General features: G+C 36.7%; 1 protein-coding gene across 1 annotated transcript in view; it reads left to right on the top strand.

Annotated features, from left to right (window-relative positions):
- Positions 1–25842, top strand: part of GRM5 (glutamate metabotropic receptor 5) — a 522995-nt gene that overhangs the window by 420518 nt on the left and 76635 nt on the right. The window contains exons 5-7 of the mRNA XM_040489104.1: positions 1057–1303; positions 14542–14710; positions 20324–20450. Of these exons, the coding sequence (XP_040345038.1) occupies positions 1057–1303; positions 14542–14710; positions 20324–20450 (543 nt within the window). The remainder of the gene's footprint in view (positions 1–1056; positions 1304–14541; positions 14711–20323; positions 20451–25842) is intronic.

The raw sequence follows: 25842 nt of genomic DNA, 5'->3' as shown, positions 1-25842 counted from the left end.
TATCTCATCTATGAACCTTCAAACACACTTCCCTCCACTCTTCATCCAGCTGATACTCAGCCATAATGCTCAGCCTCAGTGAGTCTCTGGGTCTGATGCCCCTCCTGACTCAGTCCTGCCTCAGGACTTACCAAACCATACTGCAGTGGCTTGCTGAGATGCTCACGTGCCTTCTTGACTCTAGGGCAAGCATCAGGCTTATCTTGTGCCACATATGTCCCTCGCTCCCAGCAAGTTCTAATCAGTCATAAGTAACAGAAACTCATTCCATACTGCATCAATAACCTATAACAAATGTTAGTTCTTTAATGAAACTTTCCCAAGAGCTGTCCCTTGGAAGGGTAACTCGACATGTGTTACAAATTTATCACCTTCCACCTTTTGCTGTGGTTACATAATTTATCTCTATTATTGAACAAGTTCTTCTTAAGTGCCGAATCCATGCCCAATTTATCATTGTTTTGTCCCTAGATCGTCTACCATTTTTTTATGTTCAGACTCTAACAATTAATTGATTAATGGAGTATAAATCTTATATTTTAGAATTTCCAAATAGGCCGGTTTATGGAGAGAAAATGCTTTGAGGTTGCAAGGGGTGCATGATAAATTCAAGCAGGTAAGTTGAGACAAGATGGTAGAAAATATAGTTTGTTTAGCTATGACTTACTGGTTTGGAAGCTGGAGATGGGTTGTGGATTTCTAAACCAAGGAGGTAATATTATCATAGCTGAGTACTAAGGAGATTAATCTGTCCTTAAAATAAGTTTATGATACAGAAATACAGTGCTTTCCTGCATCCATCTCCAGGATTGGTAATAGAGGAAGTGAATCTTGGTACTGTTGGGGATTCGGGTCTTTCTTCAAGGTTTTTTGGGGGGAAAAACTGGAAATAGAAGACAATTATTAGACATACGAATTTGGGACCTCTATCTTTGTATTTACTCTGGCTCTAACTCTGATAAATTGCTCAGTGAATGCTCAAGTTATTCAGAATCCATGGATATAGCTATAGCAGAATTAAATCTCATAGTTAATCCATAATTTGTTTCTCAACAGGTTCTCTGACTCTGAGAACACATCACGTTCAAGATTCCAAAATGGGATTTGTGATCAATGCTATCTATTCCATGGCCTATGGGCTCCACAACATGCAGATGTCCCTCTGTCCAGGCTATGCAGGCCTCTGTGATGCAATGAAGCCAATTGATGGACGGAAACTTTTGGACTCCCTGATGAAAACCAATTTTACTGGGGTTTCTGGAGATATGATCCTATTTGATGAGAATGGAGACTCTCCAGGAAGGTACTGTTCTGATTCTCTCCCAGACAATAGCACCTGAACAATCATCTCTTGATCCTAAGGTGTCTGTTTCTGTCTTTTGTAGTTATCTCGGCTTACTGGTCATATTTGGCCAGTTCTGACACCAGAAAGTGATGAAAGATAGGGAGGGGAAGCCCCATTTTCTGTAGCCAGGTACATTACTGATGCTGACAACAGACTCTTGGAACCATCATATTTCAGAGACCTGCACTTAGAGACAGGAGCCTCATGTTATTGTAGCAAATCAAAAGCCAGCCCTGTGGTTTCTCTGTACGTGTTTTCTGTTATTCTCTGTATTCTGCTCTCTTTTGGGGTCATAGAACTCTTCTGAAACATGAATGGTTCCATTTGTGGTAATTCAGAAATGGGGCTGAGGTGCTGTTACATTGTTTGCTGTACCTATAGTAAGTTATAAGTCATTTTATTATCCTGTAGCTGGAGGACTTTCTCCTTTCTCGAGGACTAAATTGCCTTTTCCTCTGAAATTCTACCTTTCATTATTTATAGAGGAGCCTGAGAAATATGAACTTACTGTTAATTATAGGTCAGCCTCCAGGGAAGTCATTAGGTACCTAGAACTTACCACTATTCACATCTATCTCAGACTCAAAATCCTTAAGTGACTGTACACATGAGACCTTTAATCCATGAGGGATAATGTTGTTAAAATGATATGCAGAGTTGTAGCAGGGCAAGGTCTTCACTCTGCCTTACATTGGCACAGTCAGGGTGCTCTGGTCTCCCACTGTAAAATCCCAAGTATTCTTCCAGCAACAGTTTATGCTTGACATGGTGTCTTTACACTCTGCAGCTGATCCTGCCAAGAGAAGGTTTCATGACTCCATGACTCACACCCCATGTGCCCACACATGTACCAGCCACCTTGGTTCTAGCTTGTTTCCACATTACTGAGGTGAGCTGGAGCTTGTCCCTGACTGCAGCTGTTACCATCTCATAAGCTGAGCTTTGAAGTGACAGTTAGTTCCAAACCATGCAGCCAAGAGCCAAGCTATATATTTTCTCCATTCTAGAGGCTTGAAGACTATTGCTCCAAGCAGGCGCTTTGCCAAGAAAAGCTGACTTTTCATATATAGTTTTCTTCTTTTTGGCTATTCAGTATATCCATGGGGAGTAGGGAATACAAGCATTCTATCAGGGCCAAAGAAAACTTCACGTTTGTTGTAAGGCTTCATAGGGCAGGTCAACCAGTGAGCTCAGTCTGTAGTCTCAGGTCAAGGGCTAGTCCCTGATATCTGCACATGGATGTACTATTCTTATGAGCATACCAATCGCACCAACATCAGCTTAGGACTTGTTCCTCAACTTTGATGACTACAGCTCCAATATTCAGAGTTTTCAAGGCATGTACCCAAGCCAGTTCCACAGAGCAGATAGTGAAGAAATGTCTCAGCTCTATTCCAATGGAAAAGCTTAATGGATCAGACAGAACATCACTGTCTCATTCATAATCCTCCAAATTTGCTGCAATAGGGTACACTTATGACATTGGTTCTTAACCTTTTTTAGAACACGAATCTCTGTTAAGACTCAAATGAAATTTATAGATGTTCTCTAAATTACAATATACATAACATTTTGAAAACAATTTCCCAAGAATTCACAATTGTTTAGAGATTCCAGAGTTACAAAATTATAAAGGTTTGGTATTACAGTAACCCATTAATAAATAAATCTGAATTGGACTCTGAGGGCATGAGCCAGATTCAGGAGGATGGTTTCTAACTTTTTATTTTTCCAATTAATCCAGTTCTATTTACAAAATAACTAAACTAATATTAACTGAACATGTGTTCTGAGCCAAACACTTAGCTAAGTCCTCTACATTTTAATCCTATGAGGTAATGTTATCATTCTCTTTTCCCACTGCAGGCTCACAAAGTGAAGCTTACAAAGATTAAATTACTTCCCCAAAGATACAGTCTAATACATGATAGCTCAAGATTCGAATTCAGTCTCCTGGACTTCATTCCTAACATTACACAGTAGCCTGCCAATTAATCAACCAGGATCAAAATTAAAAACCCACTGTTTTTTGAGAAATGTATTGGGAGACATTCTGTTGTTATTTCTGTGGAGTAAAAGTTATGGCTCTGTTGGAGCAAAGACATTCCAAACTGAGAAATGAACCAGAGGAGCCCTGGGGGTGACTAGGCAGTCCCCTAAAATGCCAGAGTCACAAGAGGAAGATCCTAAACAAAGAAAGCAGAGACAGGTAGCTCACTCTGGCAAACACACTTGGGGACTACTGGAGAATTCACTTCAACCACTGCTTCTAAACCTCACATCTAATCAGACTACTATTAGCCCACAATTCTTTAATGAAACCTTTGGGACCAGGTATGTTACAGAATTCAGGATTTTTAGATTTATAAAAGGTAACATAGTTATATAGTACCACCAGCATGCTGTGGAGCAGGCTTTAATCAACATATTAATATTTCTGTAGCAAAACACACAAATATTCACACAAAGTGTGATACATAGGCTATATGTAGCAAAACATACAAATATTCACACAAAGTATGATACATAGTGTAAATAGCCCCATTACAGTGCAGGTCAAGTTCTATCACCAGATGAGTTCAGATTGGGTCATGTTTTGTTGCCAAGTGAGTTATAAAATAACATAATTTTCAGAGCTCTAAGGTTTTCAGAATTATAGATAAGAATTACAGACCTGGACTACTTACCACCAATGGTATAGATCACAGGTCAGCAAACTGTGGTCTTCAGGCCAAATTGAGTCTGCTGTCTGTTTTTGTAAATCAGATTTTATTGGAATACAGTCAGCCTCACTTACTTAGATAATGTCTATGGCTGCTTTCACACTACACTGGAAGCGTTGAGTAGTTTCAACAGAGACCATCTCACAAAGCCTGAAATATTAACTATACCTTTACAGCCAAAGTCTTCTGACCCTTATATGGAGACCATTGAGAACTAAGGTTTATGAGGACTTGCCACTGCCTGGGACTGAACATAAATGGGCAGAGGAAACATGGAGTCAACATCAGACTAAGTACAACTGACTACTTAAAGCAAAAAATTTGACAATATATTGTGATATTTATAAGCATGGCTGTGTAAAGTATTTGGCAACATGGCATAAAGAAAGGGGGTATAGAATTATACAATGGCAGTTTCTTATCTACATTAAGAGACACAACATTAACTTTAAGTAGAATAAGATAGAGTGCATATTTAATCCCTTAGCAAGAGGAATATCTAAAAGACCAACAGAAGACTACTTTAAAATTTTTGATTAATCCAAAAGGTAAGAAAAGAAGAACACATGGACAGATGTGACAAAGAAAAAAAAAGACTAGAACACTAGAAATTTGAAGATACTGAGCTGGTTTGCACAATGGTTCTTAATATGTGGCTCTGTCCACGGAGGGTCCATAGAGATGATTTGTTTCAACTTCCTAACTCTCTCTGAGGTGAAAAAACAGTCTCAGAGAAAGGAAGAGGCATGCCCATTCCCATGCAGTCAGTTAGTAACAGAACAAGGACAATATACAATTGCCAGGCACAATCATTAAATTCAAATGAGAAGAATGTAACTTAATTTACACCCCCTCCATTTTCTTTATGTTACATGTGAAATGGTTCTATGTATATCCTGAAAAAAGATATCATTATTATTTATTAAAGGATTTGGTCAAAGCACAGGGTTGTGGTCTCTGTTTAATCTCTGATAATCCAACCCCAAATTCACAGATCATTATAATCACTTTGTTGCATGGACTTGTGTGTGGAGTGTCCATTTTGTTAACCAACAGACAATTTATCACATTTTTAAGAATTAAACTTTTAAAAAACACACACCTTAGAATTATATACTGAGCTGATCTGAGGAGCTATAGACATCTAATATTCTGTACAGTCAGTTCCCCTCACAATGTTGCAGTTCCCCTGACAACCTTGCTTCAGCCTCTTGGGTAAACAATACCTCACTATCTTCTGAGGAAGGAAGACTGCTCCAATTTTCAGGGACTTATAACTGCTTAGAAAGTTCTTTATTTCTGTTAAACTGAATCCTGCCTGCCTCTAGTTTCTACTTAGGGCTTTGATAGGACTTTTTTTTTCTTTTTGGTTAGAATGCATTTCATGTTTTATTTTGTTTTTGAATGCTATATAAAATTCATTTTTTAAAATGTTAGTGGGGCACCTGGTGGCTCAGTCGGTTAAGCATCTGACTTCAGCTCAGGTCATTATGTCGGGCTCTTTGCTGATAGTTCGGAGCCTGGAGTCTGCTTTGGATTCTGTGTCTCCCTCTCTCTGCCCCTTACCTGCTTGCCTGCTTGTGTACGTGTGTTCTCTCTCTCTCTCTCTCTCTCTCTCTCTCTCTCTCTCTCTCTCCCTCTCTCTCTCTCTCAAAAAATATTTAAAAATAAAAATAAAAAATGTCAGTATATTTCAACTGTAAATTGTGGTCAGTTAAGGAAGAGAGACAAGGGAAGGCAGAGAGAAAGGAGAAAGAAGAGAGATATTGCAGAAGACAGATCACACCTATCACACACAGTGATGAGAAAGAGGTTTCAGGAGCACAGAGATGTAGAAACCAAGAGGCTCAGTGAAAGACAGCAAGAGAGCAAGACAGGGAGAAAGAGAGGGAATGAAATAATGGGAAACAATTGCAGAAAGCTATTATGTGTTTCAATTCTTAGCTAATTAATTCTTCTCTCACTTTTGATGGAGAATAAAATCTATATCCTATCTCTGAAAATTGAAAGAATTCATATCAATTGATAAGTGAAGGCAAAAAAAAATATTTTTCATGGAGAATTATTTTTACCTAATTTTTTTCTAATATACTGCTACCAAAGATTTTTACAGTAATGTTATATTTTCATCACTACAACTACTAATGATAATATATCTGTATTTGTCTTACAGATAAGAAATAATTACCAGAAATCTGGAGGCTAATAATTGCATGGGGAGGATTCATTCTCTCTAACATAGTTAAAACAGGTTGACAGGTTTGAACCAAATTTAAGGTTTAACTTTTCTTGAAGTCACTTCCCTGTCAAATATGACATTTTCCATTCTATGCAGTTTTCATATTTATTTTTCAAAAACTGGATCTCTTCATGGTTTACCATTCTCCTATATAAAACAGATTTTTGTGAAAGGGAAGCAAAAAGGGTTGATTCTTTGCTCTATCAAATAGTTATGGCACATTCTAATGGAGAAGAACAGCAGACTGGAAGTCTAAAGGCTGAGTTTAGGTTTGCTCTGCCACTTGTATACTCTGCAGTCTCATACCACTCAACAACCTCACCAAGCTTTGGTTCCATTATCTGTAAAATGAAAAGTGTGTACTAGACCTTATCAGAGCTAAGAATTGGTAGGAATGGGTTGATGGCTCAAATGGGGCGAGCAATGAAACCCTCATATCTCTTCAAATCAGTAGCAGCAAAGAAATAAGCTTCCTGACACCGATAATTCTTTATTTTTCCAAGCCTAGAATGTCCAAAGGTTATTGGCTCACAGAGTATTTGCTCACACCGAGTACCTTTTGAAGTCTCAGAAGCCCATATATTTGAAGTAGTCAGTGACATAATATAGGAGTTTCTTTTTTAACCTTAGTGCTCTATTTTCTAATATCTCAACTCACTGTATTCTTAGTAGCCACTGGATAAATGTGACCAAGTGGAACGGTTTAGGACTCAGTTTTGTATCCTATAGATTGGTACTTTGGGTTTAGAAGTGGACTTGCGACAGTTACTCAAAATTGTTGCTTACTTCAAATAAAACACTTTAGGATAATCCTTAAGCTACTAAACAGTGAACAAAATTTAAGAATGAATTAAAATTCTGAAAAAGACACTACAGTAAAAAAAATGTGATTGGGAGTAAAAACAGAATGGTATTATTTTACAATGTAGATCCAGACTGATTTCATATTTGTTCTGAACATTTCCTTACTGAGCATTGGTCTGAGTATGTCAATCTGTCACTGGAACCCAAAAGCTAGAAAGTTTCCCATCCATGTCAATTTGCAGATAGCTAAAACAAGCTGAGCATGAAAGGATGAAGGGATCACGTGTAAGAGCCCACCTTCCAATCATTTAAGTCCTAGGAGGAAAACACATGGGGTACTATGTGAAGACACTGTATACCTAAGACATACCCACAGTTTACATCTACATGAGCCAATAAAGTGATGGTATTGTTTATCCACTGTCCTGACACTAGAAAATTATTTCAAAAATGCTTCTCTGGAAATGTTCTTACATACAAGAAAAACCTTGTAAATAAATAATCACATTAATTTTGCCTCTTTACATCTCTATCCCCATACTCAAAATGAGAACAATAGCTAATAAAGGCTGAGAACTCACAAGGTACTCCTATCTTCTAGCATTTTTACAGTGCTTTAGAAGCTATTTTCACACTTATTTTATTTTGTTTTTTTATTTTAATTCCAGTTAGTTAACATACAGTGTTATATTAGTTTCAGATGTACAATATAATGATTCAACAATTTCATACATCACCCAGTGCTCATCCCAAGTGCACTCCTTGATCCCCAACAAGGATCAAGGACCCATCCTCCCATCCACTTCCCCCCTGGTAACCATCAGTTCTCTACAACTGAGAGTCTGTTTCTTGATTTATCTCTCCCTCTCTCCCTTTATTTTCCTCTTTGGTGGTTTTTTTTTGTTTGTTTGTTTCTCAAATTCCACATATGAGTGAAATCATGTGGTATTTGTCTTTCTCTGTCATATTTTGCATATCATTATACTCTCTAGCTCATTGCAAATGGCAAGATTTCATTCTTTTGATGGCTGAGTAATATTCCATTATATATACATATATAGTTAATATATTAGTATTATATATAGTATTATCATTTGATGAATGGAATTCTTATTATTCTTCTTATTATTTAATAAGAAATTATCTTATTTGTCCATTCATCAAATGATTGACACATGGGCTGCTTCCATATCTTAGCTGTTGTAAGTAACAATGCTATAAACGTAGGGGTGCATGCATCCCTTTGAATTAGTGTTTTTGTATTCTTTGCGTAAATACTCAGTAGTGTGATTACTGGATTGTAGGGTAGTTCTATTTTTAAACATTTGAGGAACGTCCATACTCTTTTACACAGGAGCTACACCAGTTTGCATTCCCACCAACAGTGCAAGAGGGTTCCCTTTTCTCCACATCTTCGCCAATACCTGTTGTTTCTTGTGTTGATTTTAGCTACTTTGACAGGTATGAAGTGATATGTCTTTGTAATTTTGACTTACACTTCCTTGATAGTAGTAAGTGATGATGAACATCTTTTCATGTGCCTGTTGGCCATCTGCATGTCTTTTTTGGAGAAATGTCTGTTCATGTCTTCTGCCCATTTTTAATTGGATTATTTATTTTGGGGTGTTGAGTTTTTTTAAGTTCTTTATAGATTTTGGATAGTAACCCTTTGTCAGATATGTCATTGGCAAATATCTTCCCATTCTGAAGGTTGCCTTTTAGTTTTGTTGATGGTTTTCTTCACTGTGCAGAAGCTTTTCATTTTGATTAAGTCCCAGAGTTGTTTCCCTTGCCTCAGGAGACATATCTAGAAAAAATTTGCTATGGTTGATGTCAAAGAGGTTATTGACTATGTTCTCTTCTATGATTTTTATGGTTTCAGATCTCACATTTAGGTTTTTAGTAAATTTTTAATTTATTTTTGTGTTTTCTATAATAAAGTGGTTCTGGTTCATCTTTCCTTCTTTTGCATGTAGCTGTCCAGTTTTCCCAATACCATTTGTTGAACAGACTGTCTTTTTCCCATTGAATATTCTTTCCTTCTTTGTCAAAGATTAATTAAACAGATAATTATGGGTTTATTTCTGGGTTTTCTATTCTGTTCTGTTGACCTATGTGTCTATCTTTGTGCTAGTACCATACCATTTTGATCACTATAGCTTTGTAATATAACTTGAAATCCAGAATTGTAACACCTCCAAGTTTGCCTTTCTTTTTCAAGATTGCTTTGGCTATTCACAGTCTTTTGTGGTTCCATACAAATTTTAGAATAGTTTCTTCCAGTTCTGTGAAAAATGCTGTTGGTATTTTGACAGGGATTGCATTAAATGTATACACTGCTTTAGGTAATACGGACATTTTAACAATATTTGTTCTTCCAACCCCTGAGCATGGAACGTCTTTGCATTTCTCTGTGTCATATTCAATTTCTTTCATCAGTGATTTAACACTTTTCAGAGTAAAGGTCTTTCACTTCTTTGGTTAGGAATAAGCCTAACCAAAGAAGTGATTATTTTGGGTGCAATCATAATGGGTTTGCTTTCTTAATTTCTCTTCCTGCTGCTTCATGATTGGTGTGTAGAAATGCAACACATTTCTGTATATTAACTTTGTATCCTGAGACTTTACTAAATTTGTTTATCAGTTCTAGAAGCTTTCTGGTGGCGTCTTTCAGGTTTTCTATATAAACTATCATGTCATCTGCAAATAGTGAAAGTTTTACTTCTTCCTTACTGAATGGATGAATTTTTGTTATTGTTATTGTCTAATTGCTGTGGTTAGGACTTCTAGTACTATGTTGAATAAAAGTGGTAAGGGGCACCTTGCCGGCTCATTTGGTAGAGCATACAGCTCTTGATTTTGGGGTCATGAGTTTGAGCCCTATGTTGGCTGTAGGGATTGTTTAGATAAATATATTTTTAGAAATGATATTTATTTGTTTGTTTGTTTGTTTGTTTAGAAAGTGAACATGCATGAGAGTGAGGGAAGGGCAGAAAGAGAAAGAATCTCAAGCAGGCTCCATGCCCAGAGCAGAGCCCTACATGGGGCTCAATCTCACAACCCCAAGATCATCATCTAAGCTGATACCAAGAGTCTGATGCTTAACCAACTGAGCCACCCAGGTGCCCCATAATTTTTTTTAAGTGGTGATAGTAGACATCCTTGTCTTGTTCCTGACATTAGGGGAAAAGTTCTCAGTTTTTCCCCATTAAGGATGATGTTAGCTATGGGTTTTTCATATATGGCCTTTATTATATTCAGGTATATTCCCTCTAAACCTACCTTGTTGAGGATTTTTATCATGAATGGATGTCGTACTTTGTCAAATGCTTTTTCTGCATCTATTGAAATGATCTTATGGTTCCTATCTTTTTTCTTATTGATGTGATATATATCACATTGATTGATTTGGCAGTATTGAACCACCCTTGCAATCCTGGAATATATCCCACTTGATCATGGTGAATGTTTTTTTTTGGTTTTGTTTGTTTGTTTGTTTTACTGTATTATTGAATTTGGTTTGATAGTGTTTTGTTGAGAATTTTTGCATCTATGATCATCAAAAATATTGGCCTGTAGTTCTCTTTTTTAGTGGTGCCTTTATCTGATTTTGGTATCAAGGTAGTGCTGGCCTCATAGAATGAATTTGGAAGTTTTCCTTCCTTTTCTATGTTTCGGAATAGTTTGAGAAGAATAGGTTAAATCTTCTTTAAATATTTGGTAGAATTCACTGTGAAGCCATCTCTTCCTGGACTTTGTTGGGAATTTTTGGATTTCTGATTCAATTTCTATGCTGGTTATTGATCTGTTCAAATTTTTTATTTCTTCCTGTTTCAGTTTTCATAGTTTATATGTTTCTAGGAATTTATCCATTTTCTAGGTTGTCCAATTTTTTGGCATTTAGTTTTCATAATATTCTCTTATAATTATTTTTATTGCTATAGTGGTTGTTATTCCTCCTCTCTCCCTTGTGATTTTATTTGTTTGAGTCCTTTCCCTTTTTTTCTTGACAAGTTCGGTTAGAGTTTTATCGATTTCATTGATTTTTTTTTTCAAAGAACCAGGCCAAGGTTTCATTGACGTGTTCTTTTGATATTTAGTTTCTACATCATTTATTCTGCTCTAATCTCTATTATTCCCTTCCTTCTGCTGGTTTAAGATTTTGTTTGTTGTTCTGTTTTTAGCTCCTTTCAGTGTAAGAATGTTTATTTGAGATTCTTTTTCCTTCTTGAGGTAGGTCTATATTGCTATAAACTTCCCTCTTAAAACTGCTTCTGCTATATCCCAAAGGTTTTAGAATGTTGCATTTTCATTTTAATTTGTTTCCATGTACCTTTTTATTTCCTTCTTTAATTTCCTGGTTGGCCCACTCATTGTTTAGTAGCATGTCATTTAACCTCCATGTTTTTGTGAATTTTCCATACTTGTTCCTGTGATTGACTTCTAATTTCATAGTGTTGTGGCCAGAAACTAGGCATGATATGAGTTTGATTTTCTTGAATTTGTTGAGGCTTTTTTTGTGGCCTAATATGTTATCTATTCTCGAGAACATTCTGAGAGGATTTAAAAAGAATGTGTGTTCTGCTTTTTTAGGATGGAATGTTCTGAATATCTCTGGTAAATCCATCTAGTACAGTGTATCATTCAAAGCCATTGTTTCCTTGTTGGTTTTCTGTTTACATGATCTATTGATGTAAGTGGGGTGTTAAAGTCCCCTACTATTATTGTATTATCATAGATTAGTTGCTTATGTTTGTTATTAACTGTTTTATGTATTTGGGTGCTTTTTGTTGAGTGCATAAATATTTACACTTGTTATACCTTTTTGTTGGATTCTCCCCTTCATTATTATATGTCCCCTTCTTTGTCTCTTTTTACAGTCTTTTTTTTTAAGTATCGTTTTGTCCAATATAAGTATTAGCTATCCTGGTTTTCTTTTGACACCTATTTGCATGATAAATTTTTCTTCATCCCTTCACTTTCAATCTGGTGTTTTTAGGTCTAAAAAGAATCTCTTGCAGGCAGCATACAGACAGGTCTTGTTTTTTTATCCATTCTGTCACCCTATGCCTTTCGATTGGAGTGCATAATCAATTTACATTTAATTATTAATAGATATGTATTTATTGTCATTTTATTATTTGTTTTGTGGTTGTTATCTGCTTTTGTTGATTTTGTTGGGAGATCTCTGTGCCTCCTGGATCTGGATGTTTCCTTCCCCAGGTTAGAAAGTTTTCATCTATTATTTCTTCAAATAAATTTTCTGGCCCCTTTTCTCTCTTTTCTTCTGGGATCCCTATAATATGAGTGTTATTACATTTGATGGAGTCACTGATTTCCCTAAGTATATTCTCATTTTGCATAAATCTTCATTCTCTCTTTTGTTCAGCTTGATCACTTTCCATTACTCTGTTTTCTAGGTCATTAATTCATTTCTCTGCTTCTCCCAGTCTGCTATTCACTCTATCAATGTGCCTCTCTTTTAGTTTATTGAACCTTTTATCTCTGCTATGCTATTCCTCATCTCTGTGTTAAGGGTCTCATTCATGTCTTCCACTCTTTTTTTGAAGTCTAGTGAATATCTTTATGTTTATTACTTTAAATTCTGTACCAGGCATGTTACTTTTATCTGTTTCACTCAGATCTATGGCCATGACCTTGTCCTGTATCCTTTGTCTTCTCATTTTGTCAAAGTCTGTGTGACTGCTTCTCTGTGTTAGGAAATTCAGCTACTTCTCTTGTTCTTGAGGGTAATAGCCTTATGAAGAAAAGGTCTTGTGGTGCTCTACAATACAATGGCCCCTGTTCCTCAGGGACTGGCACTTCAGGGAGTATCTCCAGTGTGTGCTGCCAGTGCTCTGCTATTGTGCCCTGGATGCTTTATCCTTTAGGCCAATCATCTATAGAGGTTATCTTTGTCTGTTGTGTGCAGTGTTTGGTTTCCAGCCTGAATGTGGTGCATTTTGAGTAAGTATGGTCTGGTCTGCTTGTGAAATGAGACCTTTTGCCACCACCTCCAGAATCAAGGCCCCACAAAACTCCTGGGTCAGGAGATGGGGTGTCAGCAGGGGTTTGGGCCAGTCTTCTTGGGGAGGGGGACCACCAAGATGGGATTTAGGCAAGGGTGACTGGGAAGGGCAGTTCCACTGGATTGCAGGGGAATGACTTGGTGTAAGCAAGTTAGGTAGTGAGTGTCAGTGTTGGGCTGCTTACCACAGGTAGCTCTGTGTTTATGCTGAGGGGTGGTATGGGGGAAGGGTGCCTGCCAGTTCCTTTGTTCTTGGAAGAGCCTCTCTGTGAATGTTGCCTCTCTGGGACACACTCCAAAGTGAGCAGATACCTCTCCACTGTGTGCCCCAGGCACTCTTCAGCTCACTGTTTCCATGCTACATGTCCATGAGTTGTTTGCCTGCCTTCTCTCCAAGAGTAGCCCCCTCTATCCTTCTGGAGCCAAGTCTGCTGACCTTTAGAACCCCACGCTTTAAGCCCCACTGGTTGCAAAAACTCATGAAATTCAGCCCCTCTCACTTTCCAAGCCAATTGTTATGGGGTTTCATTTTCCCTGTGCACTCCCCTATGTGTTAGCCTATCTGTCGCATCTCCACAACAGCAACTCCTCCCACCACACCACAGCAGCTATGATCCATTTCTATCCCAGACTGCATCTCCACACCTCCTACCTTCTTCAATGTGGCCTCTTCTCTCCCTTATTTGTGGAGTTTTTTTCTGCCAGTCTTCAGGTTAATCCCTGGGGTATTTAGGATGATTTGATAGTTAATGTAGTTGTATTTGTGGGATGAGACGAGCCTAAGATCCTCCTACTCTGCCACCATCTTCCCATCTCATAAATTCTTTTCAGATTTATTTTAAATAACACTCCTGATAGTCTCTTTAGACAACGACTTAGCCACTGATAAAGTGTAAAATAATAAAGGTAAAATCAGTCCCTATCCAGATTATCCCCACATTCCCTACAGCTGAAGACAAGATTAAACATTTACCAAATTTGTTACTTGGCTAGTAAAGGAAAATTTTGTCATTTTATTTGAATGGAGATAAAAACCTTTCTATATTTTTTAGAAGTCTAACAGTAGTACTTGTTTAAACTTCTTGAAGTTATTTCAAAACTGTTTTTCATCCTGCTGAGGTCAAGTCACCTTCTCACATGGGATTATCTTCTATTTCATGTATAAGCTTGATGGTAAAAAAAAACAAAAAACAAAAAACAAACAAACAAACAAACAAAAAACAGTCTCTTAAAGGAAAGTGAAGCAGACAGTCTTTTTTGTTATTCTAAGTGTACTGTCATGGAAAATCCCAGTGTCACTAATATGATAGTAGATACGTTTTTGGGAAATGAAATCTATTGCTTTTTCATAGCTGAATACTTATATTCTTAGCTGAATAATCATTATGTTCTTGTTCCTAAGGTATGAAATAATGAATTTCAAGGAAATGGGAAAAGATTATTTTGATTATATCAATGTTGGAAGCTGGGATAATGGAGAATTAAAAATGGATGATGATGAAGTATGGTCCAAGAAAAACAACATCATCAGATCTGTTTGCAGTGAACCATGTGAGAAAGGCCAGATAAAGGTAAAATAAAGTCCATGTTTTTTAAATTGTTTTGTAAATTCAAAAGTATTCACTGTCATTGGCTATTTCTGTAACTTTTAGATACTTGTCTTACCTTTTACATTATAAGCTTCTAACGTCAAAAAAAAAATTTTTTTTTACTTTTCTCTCATTAATTCCTTTTGATAGTATGACCTATAGTAGTCTTAGTAATTGGACTGATTGAACCAATTGACAGTTGAGTCATGTTTATCCACACTCTTTGTACTCATGTAAGCCTTTTAAGGACATGCTCCTGGGGATAGATAGTTAGCAGTTGGAAAACACATTAATTCCTAATTAACTTAACAAATATTTGTCAAACTATTACAAATGTAATAGTTTATATCAGTGGGGAAAAAATAAGTAACACACATTTACTGCCAGAAGAATTGTAGTCTAGCTGAGGAAAAGTACCATAAGGCACAGATAAGCAACATCATATAAAATGTGATGATTTCATTAAGTTCACATAAAAGAATGGGAGAGATTACTTCTGAGTAAAATGTTAGACATTGGACCATGAAGAATGGATATGATTTCAGAGCGAGATGTGGGAAAATGATCACTCACATAGAGGGAACAGTAATAGGAAAGATACAGAAGTGGTCGATTGAAGAATGTTCTGGAATAATAGTGAATAATCTAGAGTTCATTGCTTTAAATGGTTATTATAAAAGAGAAAGTCAAAATGATAAATTGAAGCCATATTGTGGAGAGTTTTGAATGGCATACTAAGCAGATTGAACTTAATTTTTATTAACCAGGAGTCAGGATAATTTTGACAAAGATGTTGACATAAACTAGGCTATAGTAGGTAAAGATGCATAAGTAGTTATAAACATGAATAGAGAAAGAAGAGACAAGTAAGGACACTGATAGTGATAACAAGAATCCTGCATTATGGAAGAAACAGTGAGAATGGAGAGGGAACAGGGGAGGTATTTGAGAGAAACATTATATATATATAGGTATACTTAATCAATGCTGGCTACCAACTGGAGGTCAGATTGGAGAAGAAAAAGAAGTCCAAGACAACTGCAATTTCAAGTCTTAGTAACTAGAAAGTCAAGCATAGAAAAATGGAAATGGTTTAAGAAAAAAGACAATGGGTTAATTTGGCAGCCTATTGGTTTTGAGATATCTATCCAGTGATAGAAAACATTGGTCTACAACAATGAGAAATAAGGCTGATGATACAGAGTGAATTGAATAGAGCTAAAGTTGGAGCCGTTTAGAGTAGGTAAGTCACTGAACCGGAAAGTATACAGAGGAAATAAATGTGGACCAAGAACAGACACTGAAGATATACTTTGAAAGCATAAAGGAGGTAAGGGGAGGGTCCCTCCAGTGGTTCAGTCAATTGAGTGTCCAACTTCAGCTCAGGTCATAATCTGATGGCTCATGATTTCGAGCCCCGCATTGGGCTGTGTGCAGATGGCTTGGAGCCTGGAGCCTGCTTTAGATTCTGTAGTCTCCCTCTCTCTCTGCCCCCTCCTGCTTGTACTCTGTCTCTCTCTCTCTCTCAAAATTAAACATTAAAAAAAGCCTAAAGGAAGAAGAAAAGGTAGGGAATGAGGGACAACAGGGCCAGGGAGAGATAGAGAACCAGAAAGCAAGCTGTCATGCAAGGTGGTAGCCAGTGGAAAAGAGAGGTCAAGGAAGAGAAGCACTGAGGGAAAGACAAGAAAATTAGGGTTAGCCCTTCACCTGGGCCTTCTGGAAACAGAAGCTTGTAGATTAAAACAATAGAATGGTAACTGAGCAAGAAGAAGTATGTAATGAAAAGCAGTTAAGGGGCATGTATGATAGTTAAGGACATTGAAAAGTTACTTTTAGGCTAAGTGAGTTCTGGCCACACTTCCAGGAAATAAAAAGTCAGTGAAAGAGAGAATGAAGATATAATAAAAATAAAAGTCAGTGAAAGAGAGAATGAAGATATAATAAAAATAAAAGTCAGTGAAAGAGAGAATGAAGATATAATAAAAATAAAAGAAGTTTAGCTATTGAGGTATAATGCCCTAGGGGAAGAAAAATGATATCAAATTATTCATCAAATATTTATTGAAGTACTAGACTACCACACTTCAGGCAGTGTATATACCTGGAGCAGTCAGCCTTGGTCTTTTCAGTCAATCTCATGTTTACTCTGTTTAGAACATTTGAGGTGTTTATTCATTGGTGATTACAAATTAAATGGAAATAATTCAGTGTCAACTGTAAAACCTTCAAGGGGTAGTTCTGAAGATTTGGTAAGCATAAGACCAGAAGGAAGAAAGACAAGGTAAATAAAGATAAATAGACATTCATATTATCTGCTAAATGGCACAATAGCTTATGGAGTATCTAAATATTTCTGTATGTTTTGGTATGGTATACAACACAGGTTAATAAAACATAACCCATGTGCCAAATCCAGCCTACTGCTTGTTTTTGTAAATAAAGTTTTATTGAAGTACACCATGCTCATCTGTTTATGTGTTGTCTATGCCTGCTTTTGTGCTACAATAAATGGAATTTATCAGTTGAGTTGAAATAGAGACTGTATGGCCGACAAAGACAAAAATATTTACTTTGCAGAAAAAGTTTCCTAACCTTTAATATTCAGTGACAGGCTGCATCTTGCCCAGTCATCTTGCAATTAGATTCTGTATGTGAAATTATTTTTAGACTCACTCAGAATATTGATTGTTCATAATTTCCATTTCCTCCTGTAGAAAGATTGGCCTGGATAAATTACCACATGGACATTGTTTGTTTTGACCTTTCACAGCAATACAGTTTGAACCTGTAACTTCAAAATGCTGAATGGCTGATTTGTGAGGTTTTTTTTATATGTACTTTTCTACCCCATTCTACTGGGAATAACTTACACAATGGAAGAATTTGACTCCCTGTTATCATATTTTTAATACTAGTTATTTTTTAATGTTTAGTCTTTTGTTAATCCCAAATTTTATTTTCCTAATCACGTATTATTTTCACTGTACTAAATATACAAGTGACAATATTTTCTTAGTATGGCTTAATGTTGTCATTGAGCAATTTTATTAAAGATGTCAACATCTCATGCCATCTTTCAGATTTGTTAACTTAGCGTCCATGCAAGTACACTTGGTCTAGCAAAGGTTCAAATATGTTACATATTGTTATTCACAAAGAAAGCACAGCTACTTCCAGGATCTTCAAAAAGAATGGGAGTCACGATGTTACAGAATTGTCACTACCTTTTCATGAATGTGAAACAGAACATATATAATATGTGAAAAAAAAAGTAAAATCAATTCTAAACAGAAGAAATACCAAGTTGTCACCACTGATGTAAAAAAAAAAAGACTATAATATTGGAATTATTCTTAGAACAGGAAATGATTTTATTTTGGTAAAAAAAAATGAAATTTACAAACCAATGCAAACTAAAGCACAGGAACTGAGCATATTTCTAGAAGGAAAAAAATGCAGCTGCTTTGTTTGCCATGCCCTCCTAAGAAAGAGAATCCTTCAGTATTTCAGATGTGCTTGTTTGCATTACAAAATCTAATAATTGTCCAACAATAGTTTTAAAGTATGGTTGAAATTACCTTAAAATGACATTTTTTCTCTATATAAATATTCATATGCATATTACTAATAAAACAGTTAACATTGTTAGAGTGTCCTACAGTTTACAAATCACTGTGCTATTAATCATCAGGAAACCCTATAAAGCTAGATATTACATGTAAAGCACTGGTCTTGGTTTGAAGAAGTCAGTCAATCAGCTGTGGAACTGTTCAAAGCTACACAACTATTTACTGGCTATAAGTAAGACCAGAACCCTGGTGCCTCTTGATTCTCAAGTCCAGGACTCTTGCACTGCATCTTTCAAAATATCATGAACTCTATTGTTTTTACGTTTTTATTTTAATTGCAGTTAGTGAGCATATTAGTTTCAGGTATGCAACATAGTGATTCAACAATTCCATACCTCTCCAGGTGCACATCACCCACAAGTGCACTCCTTAATCCCTATCACCTATTTAACCCATCTTCCCACCCCCCTGAACTCTATATAGACCAATAAGGCACAACATTTATGAACATGAGTCTTGAAGTCCAACAGGCATTGTTTGATCCTTCATTTGCCCATATGTGTTATCTAAGCTCACCACACTTCAGTTTTCTCCCCTTAAAAAAAAAGAATAAAATAAAACCAACCATCTTATTACAGAGCTACTCTAATGTTTTAGTGAGATAACAGTATATGGCATGCAGAAAATAGCCATTAGTCAGTATTATTATGAAGACTACTTTAGGTAGATTAAGCAGGTCTAATTAGCAACGCTGTCTTACTTATCTGTTTATTTTAAGGAAGGGACCATTCAGACCCTTCTGTCATTCTCTACTTGTGTGGTGGCAGTGTCAAGAGTCGGCAAAAGGGATAGGAAATATATAAGAGGTGCCAGCTTACAATTGTATATGGCTACAGATATCTAGACACTGTTACTATTGAAGGTCATTAATAGAGTCAGCATGGAGGACAAGGAATATGCAGTGTAATCATTGCTGTGTCTGGTTATTGCTGGTTATTAATCACAGTTTTAATTATTTATAAGAATGTTTAATGAATGCTGTCTCTATTCCACAGAGGCTATTCATGCACCAGTGGTGGAAAAAAAATAAAAGACATCCATTTCTAAAGAATAACATCTGGGACTCCTTCAACTGTTAAATTATTTCAATTATTTTCCATTGCCTTAAAAAAATCAAACAGATGAAGAGGTATATAATAGTCTCAATGACCTTATCCACCATCATCCCAAGCAAATCAAAGCTACTAGAATAGGAAGGAATGGGCTGTGAATTATTGAACCAGATTTTCATTAGAAATAGAGACCAAGAGATGAACTCCAGAAAAAAAATTCATGTTGAGTCTCTTAATTCAATAGGAATTCCTGAGGATTTTTTTATCATATAAGTAGACTTTTGAACTTTAGCAGGTATACAATGTTTCTTGCTAACAATTATTCAACTGATGGAAGGAGCCAAGATAAATTTAGAGAGCAAAAGTTTTTAATTTGAGGGAAAACAGAAGACTCTGGGGAAAATTCAGTTATATACATACAAGTATAAATGAGTGTGTATTTATATATAAGTACACACACAGACGTTTCATTAAATATAGATATCTAAAGCTAAGTACCCAAAGACTGTATTGATTTTTTTCAATATATGAAGTTTATTGTCAAATTGGTTTCCATACAACACCCAGTGCTCATCTCAAAAGGTGCCCTCCTCAATACCCATCACCCACCCTCCCCTCCCTCCCACCCCCCATCAACCCTCAGTTTGTTCTCAGTTCAAAGACTTGTATTTAATTTAATTCTAAACCCTGTCACCAACCAATTTTATGATGTGGGACTAATTGCTTAAACTCAGCTTCAGTTTCTGTGATTATAAAATGAGAATATTAATAAACACACTACCTATTTGATAACATTTGAAATAATTTATGTTAAAGCCATTTCTGCTTTGTAAAGCAGCATATTTGAATAACAGATTGCTGGATTTTCATCTATACAAAAAAATAATCAAAACTTTAAATATTTACCTTAGGTGATCCGGAAGGGAGAAGTCAGCTGTTGTTGGACCTGTACACCCTGTAAAGAGAATGAATATGTCTTTGATGAATACACCTGCAAGGCGTGCCAGCTGGGGTCGTGGCCCACTGATGACCTTACAGGTATACGTATCACAATGTCAGCATGGATACATGCTTCAAAAATTAACTGAAAAAGGATATACACATGGAGGAGGTCACATCTCAAGTATTTCTCATCTTGGTGGTATTGTTCACATGACAAAGAATTCCCTTAGGGACAGAAGCCTTCCCAATGCATGGGCTAATCTCAAAAATCTTTATATCTCAGGGAGAGATTGGTCAATATTCCTGCTCACACCCCCAAAGTAGATCAGAATTCCTAGGTTTTCTACTGGACATTTTCAGCCCATCCTCAGAAGAGTCTCAGAAGGTCCTAGGCAGGTTCCCAGTTAACCATCTATTTGAGGTGGAGAGGGGGAGCTGTTAGCCAATAAAAGACTAAAACATATGACATATCCAAGAGACAAACAGCACAGAGTTGGGTGGAAGTTGGTCTCAAACTTTGCTACTCTTAGTAATTTTCCTTCTAAACCAGGAAGCTCCAACAAATGAGTTTTAGAATAATGTTGGAACAGGGTAAAACTTATCTCTACTTGTTTTTTTGTTTTTGTTATTGTTGCTTGTTTGCTTTCTTTGTTTGACTTTTGTGTTGTTTGGGTTTGGGTTTTTTTTTCCTCCAAAAATGTTAAGGAATATGTCATTGTGTTCTCAAGATTATAGTTCATGGCTATTCCTAATTTTTCCAATGTAAAAACAGAATATAATACCTTTCATCCTTCCTTCCAATTATGCAATAAAAATTTATTACATGCCTGTTTGCCCACCATTGAAATAAAGATATAGAAATAATGATGCAAACTCTATCTTAAAGAAGTTAATATGGGAAGCAAAAGGTAAAAATATGATTACAATATTATTAAAGGGCACAGATTTGTGGACATGGAATATGAGGAAAGGACCTATAGGAGTAGGTCTTCAAGGAAAGTAAGAGACAAACAGTCTAGGCAGAGGGCCCACTATGTGGGATGTCAGATCATCTAGTGATTCGACAATTAACACAGATTTAGTACCAAACTCCTAGAGGCTAGAAGATTATAAAATCATCACTGTTAGACTCCATCCCTCACAGGATGAGAGATTAGCCATGATAGTTATATTAGCAATTCCAAAAGCCTGGTTCTAAAAATCCTGTGATCCTGGGCCTTTTGAGACCAGCTTACATTAAGGCTTTGTTTCAGTGATTGTCAGTGATTGGTATTTATACAGAAGACTTCTTTTTTCTTAAAAAGTAAAAAAAAAATCTGATTTAATATAACATCCAAGTGCCTTCTGATAGCACTTGAGTCCTGTTTTCACCATTAGACATTGAACTTTCTGATAACTCATACATCCCGGTATCCCTAGAGCCAACTCAGTGCTAAACATAAAGCCTGCAATAAACGTAGTTGAATGAATGAGCTACAGCACACACACACACACACACACACACACACACACACACAAATTGTGTTTAATATAAAGTAAAAGAGCTAGAATAAAAATGAAAATATTAGGGAAGATACAATTTAAATTTGTAGTTATAAAAGTTCTCTTTGAAGAAATGGACATTAGTTGAGGCCTGAGTAACAAATAGAAATAGCTAGCCAAGAATGGTGAAAAGGGCATTTCTGTCTAAGGGAAAAGCACACCTAAGGTCTGCCTATGTGGAAACAAATGGGAAAATCAGAAAGGTAGCAGGAACTAGATCATGTATAACCTCATAGCACATGTTCAGGATTTGAATGTTTGATATAAAGTATAATGAGAAACCATTGCATGGAGTATAGCAGAAGAAGAAAGCCCAATATGATTGAATGTATATTTTCAAAAATATAATTCTAGTAGCTGTGCAGGAGAATGATTTGGAGGGGGATGGAAAGCAGGAGAAGGGACACAGGTTGGGTGGTTACAGCATGTTGCCATTGCAGGCAAGAGTTCTTGGTGTCTTGGACTAAACGAGATACTAAGTAAGGGAACCAAATTTTCTGCTTTGAAAACTGAAGAAATAAATGCATTCTTTGATAAAGACCAGTAGTTTGGTTTAAGACAAGATCCGTTTGACATAAAATTTGAGATTTTCAAATATGACTTAATTAATTTAACAAATGAAGTCTGAATTAATTTAACAAACTCCTTAGTTTGAGCCAGAAAATGTAGTAAGAACTAAAATTCAAAATGCAATCTAAGTTTTCAGTAAACTTAAAATCTAGTGGAAGAAAAATATGTAAATAGTAACAACACAGTATACTAACTGCTGCAGGTAGATAAGGAATGAACAAAGTATTATGGAAGAATGAAGGAGGGCATACTTAAGATGGGAGAATTCCAGAAAGCTTAATCATGAAGCATAATTTTCAGCTCACTTTTTAAAAAGTGAAGAAGATAATATTAGAGTGTGCCAGATCAAGGCTTTTAATGGCACCACCATTCTCCTAGATGGTGAGCAAAACCAAGGGAGCCATCCTAGACTCTTCTCTATGCCAGGCCACGCATATCCAGTCACTGGTCAAGCCCAGCTATTTGAGTTGCTAAATATTCTTATTCCCTCCTTTCTTCTCCCTTTGTACAACTCTTCCCTTGATTAGGTTCTCAGATTTCACACTCGACCCTTGCAGTAATTTCCCAGTTGATTTCACTTCTCCCAAATGTATGCCACATGCCTCTAAGTCTGCTTTTCATCTTGCTGCTGGATAATGTATCCAAAGTACAGATTTGTCCCATTTACTTCATTGCTCAACACTTACCAGTGTTTTCATATCTCTACAGGATATATTCCAAATTTTTCTTTTTTTTTTTTTTAATTTTTTTTTTCAACGTTTATTTATTTTCTTTGGGACAGAGAGAGACAGAGCATGAATGGGGGAGGGGCAGAGAGAGAGGGAGACACAGAATCGGAAACAGGCTCCAGGCTCTGAGCCATCAGCCAGAGCCCGACGCGGGGCTCGAACTCACGGATCGCGAGATCGTGACCTGGCTGAAGTCGGACGCTTAACCGACTGCGCCACCCAGGCGCCCCTATTCCAAGTTTTTCAACATGGCATTCAGAATTCCCTCTCTTCCCCACCCTCTTACAATCTTTCTAGTTTCAATCAGTACCACTTTACAAATCTTTATGATTTTGCCTTCTAGTATCAAGGGCTGTTTAAATACTTGTCTACATACAATGCCATTTTATTCTTCCATGCCCATACATGTGTTATCTTCTCTGCCTGGAAGGTACTTACTCCTCCTCCTTTACTTGAGTAACTCCTACTCACCCTTCCTTATTCTGTTCAGATGTCACCTCTATGAAATCTCTCTTGATGTACTTAGACTGATAAGCCCCCTATTCTGTATTTCTAAAACAAATTCTGCTTCCCTCTTTACATCAGTTTTCAAATTGGATTTTAATGGTCTTTCTCCTTATCTGCCTCTTCTACTGAATCATTAGTTTCTCAAGGACATAACTGTATCTCAATCGTATTACCATTCCCAGCATGTAACAGAATGCCTGGCACAGAGCAGGCACTCAGTCAATGTATGTCAACCTGCAGGAAAATTATGGGGAGTGTAACAAATGAAAATGAAAGCAGGTATTAGGGTCATCCTGTGAAAATAGCTATTAACTAAGGAGTTTGAACTTTTTCCTGTAAACAGTGGAGGGACAGGGTCTCCTGGGTGGCTCAGTCGGTTTAGTGTCCGACTTCAGCTCAGGTCATGATCTTGCAGTTTGTGAGTTCCAGCCCTGCATCAGGCTCTATGCTGACAGCTCAGAGCTTGGAGCCTGCTTTGGATTCTGTGTCTCCCTCTCTCTCTGCCCCTCCCCCGCTCATTCTCTCTCTCTCTCTCTCTCTCTCTCTCTCTCTCTCTCCTCTCTCTCTTTCAAAAGTTAAATACAGATTTAAAAAAATTTTTTAAAAATCAGTGGAGGGACAGTGGAGGTTTTCAAGCAGAAGAATGAAATGTTTTTCCTCTGGCTATATGCATACATGTGAGTTTGTGCGTATGTGAGGGTAGAGGAGAAGAAGGTAGGGGGAATAAATGCCAAACTTAGAAAGGTCTCCACATTGATATTATGTGAAGTTTAACCTTTAATTGAGATCTACAGAATTTTCCCAAGGAGCCTATAGCTGTTTGCAACCCTATCTCACTGACCCTGATTCAAAGTAACAGATCACTTGGGGCTGCTCCTAGCCAGAAGACTGCTCTGATGACTTCAGCTCTTCCAAAGCTGCCACAGAGAAGCTTGGGGCTAGCTTCAGGGAGTATTTTAATTCTTTCTTCTACCCACTTAGTTACCCTACTTCAGCCTATGACAGCTCAGGTCACCTTTGGGTCAGTACCCTCATGGTGATAATGGATAGCAACTAACACATACATTATGCTTTCTATATGTGTGAAAGGAGAACTGTTTGAAACATTTTACAAATGTTAATTTAGTTAATCCCAACACAATCCTGTAAAACTGTTAGTGTGGTTAAGAGATTTGAGCCTACTAACAACTGAATGATTATTTAGAAAACAAACAAACAAACAAACAAACAAACAAACTAGATGTGGCAAACAACTGACATTAATGTCTATATATTCAGGCATATATTTGTATATATGTATATATTCATGGAAAGATGTCTGAAATGAAGGTTACTCACTGTTAGGAAAACATGTATGTGAGCGCTGGGACTATGGGTTACTTCTTCATACACACACATACACACATATATGTGTATGCATATAATATTGAATTATGTTATGAGCACACATTTCCATCAATAAAGCCATTAAAATAAATTTTAAGCTATCTATATTCTTAATAGCTATCATAAATTATCAGGAACCAGGAACTAGGAATTAGGAAGACAGAGAAAGAGAATTTGGCATGAAAACCAGGAAGACTAAAATAAAATTTAGATTTAAAACTGGAGGATGAGGGCACAACATAGACAGTGCCCCTAATCCATTGAGAACAAAGTAGTTATTCTCTGTCTAGCACTCTTACCTATGTTAGCAGTGAAAAGGATAAATGGGATCCCTGCCCTCAAAGAGATTATCATCCTAAATATTGACAGAGAATAATAAGATGTTGAGTGTTAACAACAGGGAGGACCAGAATGCCATAAGATCCTGAATCAGTGGAAGCAACTTAGATGAGATGAAAATTTGCCCCAGTGGACAGAGTACATGCAAGAATTAAAGTAAAGGTGGACATTGGCCAAACTGAAATGAGGAGAAGAGTGTTTGGGACATAGAATACAGGAACTGAGGACAACCCAGAGTATGGGGTGGAGGGAATAAGACAGACAAGCGAGGCCAAGATCAACCCTTGGAGGGCTTTGCAAGTCATGGGAAATATTTTGAAGTTTATTCTAATGGAATTTAAAAACCATTATTTAATCATTTAGTCCTTTGTTCAACAAATATATACCTAGCACTTCCTCTGTCCCAGACAATGTTC

The sequence above is a fragment of the Herpailurus yagouaroundi genome, unplaced genomic scaffold (assembly GCF_014898765.1).
Source record: "Herpailurus yagouaroundi ecotype Mexico unplaced genomic scaffold, PumYag 180, whole genome shotgun sequence".
Lineage (NCBI taxonomy): Eukaryota > Metazoa > Chordata > Mammalia > Carnivora > Felidae > Herpailurus > Herpailurus yagouaroundi.
Note: the sequence above shows the minus strand (reverse complement) of the source record. Positions and strands in the feature narration are given on the sequence as shown.